The following is a 9,329-nucleotide window of genomic DNA, read 5'->3' as shown; positions in this document are numbered from 1 at the left end:
TGCTGTTATATTATAATTATAACATTCAGTTGCATAAAATGGTCTTAAAATGACAATAATATCGCTTATCGCAGTTATTTATGGGGCACTATATCACACAACAAAAAGTTGTTATCGTGAATTATACAATAATAATTCTCCCAACGATAAGTTCCACTGTCTAATTTCTATTTAATTCTCTTTGACGTTTAATGAAAGTCACTTTATTTCAGCTTGGTTAAATCACTCTACAGATCAGAAAAAAAGATTTATTTCTTGTATCAATTCATATCCTGTTCTGTTCTTTTAAAAGAGCATTACTTTGTGAAACTGAAGTGTTGCTCAACAACACTAAGTCTAGACAAGTGAAGACTTCAAACACAACTGTTTGAATACAGCTTCATCCTCTTTGTCTTGGCTTATGCTGAGGCCCCGTCACTGCCTGTGGGTTCCTGCGTAATCAGCAGCTGTTGTTTACAGTAAATATGAAAAGAAAGATCACATAATCATAGAGGGCTAATTTTTAAGGGGACTAATTAGGCTATTATTAAGTGGGTGTTGACAGCTGAGTGTATCAAAGATTTTTGGGTGGCAGAGATGAAAGACAAACAGGGTGTACAATTGCATGTAGTTAGAAAGCATTAAGTGCACATGGTTTTATGAATGCCATAGAAATTAATTTTCTTTCATGAACATAACCTATGCTTTCCCGTGGGTGCCGTATGGGCCTCATTGTTGATTTACGGTGGTGGGAATGTGCTCTATACATGTATGTCAAGCCCACCGCAGTTCGGTTCATAGGTCAACCCGATCCTCACACCTGGAAAGATAAGATGATGGCAAACAGAGATATCGGGGAGGAGAAATAAGACATCACAGGTCGAAGGTCAGTGTTTAGTGTTACTTTTAGGATGCTTCACATATTCTTTGTCATGAGGTGGAAATTTTGACACCTGTTTAAGTAAAAAAAATTTTTTTATCTCACTCTCTCTCATACACTAATGAGCAGTCTGTATAGTAATTTTCAATCTTTATCTTTTCATTCTTCAAAGGCTTAAGGAACTGAGAATGCTGACGCTCCTCTCATTTACTATGAGATGAATGAACGTCAAGACCACTGCAGACTGTGTCCAAGATTCTCAGCAGGATGAAAAACAGATGTCGAGAAAGAATCTATAATGAGAGCTGATAAACTTTACAGTGTGTGAGAAGTCTCTTCCTATCACTTCAGATCCTTTCCACCAGATAACTTTCTCGCTACATTTTTACTTCTATCATGAAATGGCAGTACCTAAGCTGAACTTAACTGGCTTAAGCTGGTCTAACTAGTTTCCCAGTGCACGAAACCCTCTAAAACAAGGCTGATTAAAGCTTGTATTTATGTCACATTAACTACAGCGAATTAACATTTTAGGAAAGCAATTCAGAAAAAAGAAATCAAATTAGAACTGCCTGATTAGTTTGCTGTTTATTATTACACATTTCACAATGGCTCCAGACAATGTCAGACATTCTCAAGGCTTTTGTTCAAACTGCACGTAAAGCATCACACTAAAATATAATCAGCTATTCATGGCAGAACATCGGAATAAGATTGGACACTTTTTTTCTAACCTGTTGTCTATTAATACAAACAGTTCGGTCAATACTTGTGTGATAACTACATGATGACAATAGACAAGTTATGTGTAATACTGCTTAACAAGCTTGCACACCTATGACACATAACATAACATTTGGCACCATACCGTGGAATGTTTAGGCAATTTTCTTTGTTTTACAAAGCTGCAATTGTAATGAAAGAGCCCTCATAGTTCAGTCAATGCCAATATAAAGCTGCCATGATTCAGTGCTGTGGTTTTACAAATAATAGATGAGCAACACCAGTTTTAACTGGCTTTAAATGGATCTATAAGGCGTTCTGGTACTTATATATCTGCAGTATTTGTCAAGATTAAATATTCCATATTTTCTGCTAATTAAATAGATATATATTGATGCATTCTTAAATTAGATTTACTTTACTACCACAGAAGTATTTGTATAGCAAACTTTTCTTTGGACTGCACCGTACATAAAAAAATAACAGGTCACCATAAATAATAGCACTAACACATTTAGACAATAACATCATAATTTCATGGTGTCGTGATTTTTAAATAGCTCATGAGTAGAAGTGCCCTGTAATCAGCTGTAGTCTCTGTCACAGTGCATGCATTGAAGTTTTTTTTTTGCAACCAGAGACGAGGAGTTCACTTCCTCTCAGGTTTAAGTCTGTCCAGCGCCAAATGCTCAATAAGAGTCCCCGGTCACTTCTTGGTCCCTTTGAGTTGTCGATGAAGTAATGATTACGAGGGAAAGACGCACAAAACGGGAGCTGGAAGGACACAACAACAAGAACATACTGTAGCTACTGGACACCTACAAGACAGAAAGCTGGAGTGTACTACATAAGACAGACACGTCACGTTGGTACTGAGTGCTTCTAAGGGTCGTTGTTCACACAAATACAATGCTTCATTGGACACAAGAAGAAAAAAATGGCTTCCAGAGGACTACAGGAAGGTGCTCATGTTTTCGTTATGACAGTTTTACCTTGCTTTTTTTTCTCACTTACTGCTTTTAGCCCTATTTTTTTCATCTGTTCTATGAGAATTTTGCTATCGACAACCGCAGCCCTCCACCACCATGTCTTGATAGTTTTTCAACACCACTCGTTCCTCCTGGTCCAGGTAGAGGAGGGCGATGGGGCTAAGGGCCGTCGGCACACAGCAGGCCCGCGGCACGGCCCCGTTCACGGAGTTGACCAGCGTCTGCACCATGGCATGGCTAGATGAATTCATATGGTCAGCCAGTGGGAAGCGGCACTCTCCAAGGCAAAAGAAAGCATCATAACCGGACGGGGCCACGATCCATTTATTCCATCCTACGTCTTTGAAGTCCACATACAGCGGGTGTCGACGGCAGCGAGCCCTGGAGAGCCGTTTGAGCTTGGCAGCCCTCCCACCGTGTCGTTTCACTCGCCTTTCATTCCATCCCACCCGCCAATCTGTGTCAGAGCCCTGACCCCTATCACCCTTAAACCTGCCCCCGGTCCATCTGCCCCTGCCTCGTCTGCCAGCAGGGGTCTGCTTTTTGAGGGGCACAAAGGGCTGGCTGCGGCCATCGTGACTGTAAGTCACCAGCAGCGGCCTCTGCCTCGCCCAGCTGTGCTCATCCTGCCCGGTGGACCTGCGCACCCGCAGATGTCTCTCCTGGGAAAGGCTGCTGTTATTATCAGCAATAATGTCCAGAATAAAAGACAGGCTCCCTGACCTCTCAGATAGGTTCTGAAACACTTCTCCATCCAGAGCAAAGGTTTCCCAGAGTTCTGTGGCCTTTCGATCTTTAGTCAGGCGACGCGAATGGATCAGTGTGGGCTTTGATGCAGGGTCACTATTGGAAAGAAAAAGGCTGACCACATCTTGACTTGATCCTCCGTGCAGGAAACGGAGCTCTGCTGAAACCACGCTCTCTTCTGACGGGATGGAGGACAGATTGAAGCCAATGTGAATGCCGTCCCCTGTTGTTTTCAGGACTGTAGAATCTAGACGAGAAAAAAGAGACAAATTTCTTAAACTGTGAAATACTTTCCTTCTATCGTGTTCAAACGCTTGCTCTTTGGGTAATGGCATAATTGTCCAACTAAATAATAATTGCACATCATTTGCTAGGAGCACTTATGAAAATAAGCTTCGTCCTTCTTAACCCGTTCCAAGGTGTCTACGCTGATGCCAAGACTCGAGTGAAAAATATCAGAGCATTGAATTCATGGGTAGCTTTTTCAGTGGGCATGCTGGCACCTAAGGCAGGTTAATTGACTTCCACACGTCTCCGTGCTGCGTTTTATGGTAAATTTAGCCTTTTATGACTGCCAAGGGAATCTGTATTCCTATGACCTAGTGCAAAAGCTGCTCATACCTGTGTGGTGAAAGCATCGGACTGTGTTGGCTCCTTGCACATGCTGGGAGGGGTAGCTAAACTCTGGGTCTTCAACGAGATGGTACTGTTGAGTGTGGAATCGATACAGGTCTAAAAGATACTGGGGCACCCGTGCCTCTGTACTGGGGTTGGGGTGTGACTGTAGGCCCAGGCGGCTCAACAGGAGGTTTTGAATGGTATGGGCCAAACTCGGTTCCAGAGGACTATCAAGGTTTCCATGAGTCTGGCTGGGACCCTCCTGTTGACCTGATGAGACATGAGGTAGCAGCAGGATCATCAGAACCAGTAGGCTAGCAGGGAACATGTTGGACCTGAGGGAAGATAAAAAGAGGAGCCATTGTGAGACTTTATTTTATAAAGATATTTAAAAAAAATTGTTTTTCATTGCTATTTTGAACCACATTGACTTTCACGTTATGGATAAAAAACATCATATAATTTTTGAATGGCACAATGAAAGAAATCGTGTTTTTGTGTGAACTATTGCATTAATTCATAGTGCTCATTCCAGTTAATGAATAATTGACCATGTGTCTTCATTTTGCCTTGTATGTTGGCTGATTTAGCGCTAATAGTCTGGTTTGTTGCATAGAGTGGTAAGAAACGATCGCTCTGTGTTTCTGTTGTTGATTTACTGGTATTTGTTGTTTTGGAGACCGTAATTGCAGAAACAGTGTCATTAGGGAACTGAAGTAGTTTTACAGAAATTACGGTTTGTGCTGTTTGATTTAGAGGTCTACAATGGGCCGGTTAGGCCAATTTATTAAGCCTGTGTCTCTTGAGTTGATTTAACTGACAAATGAGAATAACCCAGGACACAGAGCATTGGTGCACGGCGTTCTTAATAAGCATGCAAACGTACTTACTTGCAAATTTATATAACCTCATGCTAGGCTACGTTCCGCTACATTATGTACATTATGTGGCGTGACTTATTCTAGGATGCTCACGAGGCACATGATAATTCTTGAATGATTATAACGTTCACTGTGTGATGAAAGTAGATTTACAATTTGTTGACTTTGTGCTGTTGCCAGTGACCCAGAGAAAAGGACTTGTTCTCATTTGAAAATAATCACTAGGTTAAAGGTTTAAAGTTACTTTCAGCACACCAATGTTTATGGTAGCTCCCAATATAAAGTAAATCACCTTTCAAAAGTAATTTGAGAGTGAAAGGTTTAAAATTGCCATGGCTTGTAGCTGATTTTAAACATTTATCCAAGTCTATGCATATTTGAGAATAATTCTGGTTGCATCAAACTGACTCTTACTCTTCATTGATATCTTGTGCAGAATAAAGATATTTCTGACTGGTTCCTCTTTGATGTTTTCACTGCTAACAAGAGAAATTCTGCCTGAAGAAATTGCCTAAAAGGAACGATTGGGACTCAACACTTAGACCATCCAGCACTTAAATCTCCTTCCTTTCAGTAATAGCTAATTGTTGCAAGCTGTCATCCATTACTGACAAAATCTTCTCAAAGCTTACAGTACTGAACTATCCTTCCCATCTCTAAGCCAACATAAGTCTTTTGGTGTGTTCGTGAGAAGTGTCGAAGGGGTCATTTGAGAGCTTTGATAGAAACATAGTTAAGCAAAATTTAACAAATGAAAATGAAAATTGTTAAATGCAGCTCTATCGATAGCTTCAGCTGAAACTGAGATACAGTGAAAGTCACTGGGGTATCTATTATATGCTTGGCCAACACATGGTCTGTTCTTACATATAGATCGGTCTTGATAATTTCTGTGTTTTCAACAGCTTCCATAGCTCATATAGAGCTTATTTAGCCTAGAATATGTATCTACAAGGAGCTGGGTGGTCTCACACAAGCCAGGAACACTTAAATCTGAGACAAACTAAATGGTCTTTTGATGTAGAATGTGCCCAAGTCAGGACTTGCTGAGAAGTGACTCCTTTGGGAGTCTTGGATTACCCTCAACTGCAGGTGTTAAACGCACTGGAAAAGAGGATGTATATCGTCCTCCCGCTGTCCTCTATGTCCCCTCCATCTCGCTCACACTCATTCACCAAACTCCAGCCTAATCCTCAGAGGACACACAGGATAAGACAGTCCCTCACGCCCACAGCATCCGGCAGTAAAGTAGATTAAGTGGCTTTTACCCATCCACTTGATTGTTCCGCCCAGTGGGAGCTCACAGAGGTGTAGCTTCCAGATGGAGCTGTTCTCTTGAATGCCGCTTCTCCCCTAAACCTTCATTAGACTCCTTCGCTTCTGTCTTCCCCGCAGTCCCTCCCCCCTGTTGGTGTGTGTTTGGGCCGCATATGTGTTACGGTTTCTGTTGTGATTGGATTCGACATGTAATCACTTCCTCTACTGGGAGAGCAGTAATCAGACAGAGGGGGCGGAAAGAGGCGTTTATTAGACCCCAGAACAGACGGCGAGAGGTGACCCCGGCAGAGGAAAGGTCAGCCAGACTCGTGCCATTACCAGAGCGACATGGCCTGTTGACCTCAGAGTCGAGGGCAGGGTTTCTTTGCATCCACTTATCTCTTTCAGCTTTCTTTCCACATTTTTCCACCACTATTTTTATTCTTCTTATCAGTTCTCTTCCTGTAAAGCATGACTTCCAGAATTGATATATTGTTACACAGTTCTAGGAAAAGCAAGCTCTCTCTCTCTCATGTTTTCCCCTTTCAGATTTACCAAGAAGTCAGCAGTGTAAGGCCGTAGGGGTCATGGTGCCTCTGCTTGTTGCTGATTTATCCTCCACCGCTGTCTTCATGTTTCACATTTCACTCCGTACCCCGATCCCTCAGCTCTCCTTTCCTGTTGTTCTTCCTTTGGTTCATTCCCTAGACTGCTTCTCCCCAGCTCGCTTCCCCTCCCCATTTTGTCATTTCATTCTTGAAGAAACTCTCTTAAATATGAATTGCATTGCATTTTCAGGTGCAAAAAGTACAATGAGAGCCCTTGGTACATAAGAAGTCAAAAATAGTAGACCTGTGTCCCTGTTCTGTTTCATTAAAGACATGAAATCATTAGAATAATATTACAGGTTGGCCGCAGGGTGGCTTTATTGGAGTATATTAGCACAAAACTGTAATTTATCCCAGCTGGACAGATTAAGAGATAATGACAGCAGCCCAGACCTCAGTTTGTGCCCCATAACATTCAGTGGAACAATCTTCTGTGACCGTACACACATACACATGCACCCCACTGTTACAGACTGAAAAACACACTCCAGAACTGATACAGTTATAGGAACATACACGCACTTTCTATGCAGCTTGCCAAAGGTTTAGCTAAGAACAAACTAAAGTGGTCTCCAAGGATGAGTAGAGTAGAGTAGACCAGACAAGACATTTCCTCCCAGAATCCTCCCCTAACCCCCACATAACATTCTGTTATCAATTTGACCGATTCGATGGTCCTGAAACCCTCAGACAGCGCTGTAGTATCATCTGGCAAATGCAGAAGTATCTAAATGTATGATCTATTTTAGTTAACACAACATTGTAACATCCCATTTTGTAAGCTCTGAAAAGACACATCACTTATCAAAATTTCCTTTTTCTGCCAGATTGCGTCTTTATGATTAATCCAGTTAGCGTAGGGCTTGCCTGTTTGTTTGCTGTACGTTTCATCCCCCAATTCGAAAGCATATATTCAGCTTTCTGCCAGCCCTGGACAGCAAGGATCTACTCTCCAGCCATTTATTTTGCATGCGCCAGGAAGGCAACCTTAGCAGTCTGCAAATCTTTTACAGAACATTGTCTGCTTTTTGGTGGAAACACTGACCTGCCTGTTTCACATGTTCTGAGGATGCATCTCCACTATGAATCTTTCTTCGGGTTTAGTGAGTAACACGTGCACATTTTTAGCACGGAGCAGACAATTTGGTAAGAAATGGGTGGTTGTTTGACGTTTCAGGTTTGAGTCACACACTGCAGAATATATTTTTCAACTGACAACTGACCTGAGAAGCGAAATACTGTGAGACAAAACTTGTTTACAGCAAATAAGCTAAAACCTTAGTGAAGTTTTTGTGATTTGTGCCTTTGTGTTATACAAAGGGGTAATACATTAAACTTAATTCAGGGTTTATTGCCCATTTTTCGCAGGCAGCTTTGTTTCTCTTGATTCAAACAGGTTTAGATGTTGTCACTAGTTTTGTGGCACAGGATACTACTGATGTTGCAAGCGTCAAGGTGTTCTGCTACGGAGGTTGGTACTCACGTCCAAGTGAAGTGGGAGGTGTGCAGAGTCCATGGTTTGTCCTTGAGCTCCAGCGTTACAGACCCTCTCCTCTCATTCGCTCCTGAGGACGGAGTTGACGTCGTCTGCCTCTCCTGGGTAAGTGAATGTACCTCTGGAACAACGTCAGCCTCTCCAGCTTGTCTTCAAGCGCTCATCCTCTTCTGAGTGTCAGAAGAGCGCTTTTAAAAAACATCCGCCGGCTTCCCTGTGGCTCCCTGTTAGCCTAGGACCAGGACTCGAAATAGCAGCTGAGAAGGAGACCAGGATAATGAAACGGATGACAGAGGAAGATTTGGAAGTTTGTGCCGGCTAAATTCCCTCCTGTCCCACTGGCTTTGTAGCTGACTTTCTCCCTTCCTCTCTCAATCTGTCTGTACTTCTCTTTTGTGCTCTCCTCCCCTTTTTCCTCCCTCGCACTCTCTCTCTCTCTCTCTCTTACCAGCTGGTAAACTCAGTTAAACTCTAATTGACTTTCCTGTCCATTCGGATCCTCCCTGATAGTGATGTCACCGATGCCCCCTCCCTCCACCCACCTTCTCCAAACACACACACACACACACACACACACACAAACAAAGATAAGGTCAGGGCTGCTTTAAATACACAGTACAGGTCAGATTGCCATTTGCAACTTTACTTTTGGGTCTAAATGTTTCTTTTGCAGGAAACAGGAAAAAAACCTGCGAGATAAATTTGAGCACACAATGGGCGGCACGGCCGGTTGATCTGACACTATCTGAGCGACTGTTTATTCTGGAGGGAGTCATGAAGGTGAAAGAGAACTAATGATGATACAAGATTAATTCACTGTCATTGGTGCAAATGAACAGCCAGAGGGTGCCAGGAAAACACATCTATCACCAGCGAGAGAGAGAGAGAGAGAATGGGGCACGAATATAATGAGTGTGCAAAAGGAACACAAAAAGAAAGAGAGACGAAAGAGGGAGCAAGGTGTGCTCGTCCTTCCGGTGGAGTGGAGTGGACTGCATTGGTATGCATCTGGCAGGGCAATGAGAAAATGTCTGTAACCTCACAAGCATCGTCTGACAGATTGGATTGCATCTGTTGAATCAGTTGAAACACCCCCTTCTCAACACACACACACACACACACACACACTCAAACACAGAAACCGGTTTGCCC

General features: G+C 42.6%; 1 protein-coding gene across 1 annotated transcript; it reads right to left on the bottom strand.

Moving 5' to 3' along the window:
• Nucleotides 1-1,428: 1,428 nt before the first annotated feature.
• bmp16 (bone morphogenetic protein 16) lies at nt 1,429-8,594 on the bottom strand. Its single transcript, XM_043216812.1, has 3 exons — nt 8,166-8,594; nt 3,940-4,271; nt 1,429-3,565 (listed from the first exon to the last, which is right to left on the bottom strand). Exons 2-3 carry the CDS (start codon nt 4,262-4,264, stop codon nt 2,640-2,642), a joined length of 1,251 nt encoding a protein of 416 aa, XP_043072747.1. The 5' UTR covers nt 4,265-4,271; nt 8,166-8,594; the 3' UTR covers nt 1,429-2,639.
• Nucleotides 8,595-9,329: the final 735 nt, after the last annotated feature.

Source organism: Puntigrus tetrazona, chromosome 18, assembly GCF_018831695.1.
Source record: "Puntigrus tetrazona isolate hp1 chromosome 18, ASM1883169v1, whole genome shotgun sequence".
Taxonomy (NCBI): domain Eukaryota; kingdom Metazoa; phylum Chordata; class Actinopteri; order Cypriniformes; family Cyprinidae; genus Puntigrus; species Puntigrus tetrazona.
Note: the sequence above shows the minus strand (reverse complement) of the source record. Positions and strands in the feature narration are given on the sequence as shown.

What these genes read in the sequence shown, in the direction of transcription:
- bmp16 (XM_043216812.1), bottom strand. Translation starts at nt 4,264, where the DNA reads ATGTTCCCTGCTAGCCTACTGGTTCTGATGATCCTGCTGCTACCTCAT. An exon ending in CCGATGCTTTCACCACACAG is followed by an intron (nt 3,566 to 3,939) that starts GTATGAGCAGCT and finishes TTTCTCGTCTAG; the next exon opens with ATTCTACAGTCCTGAAAACA.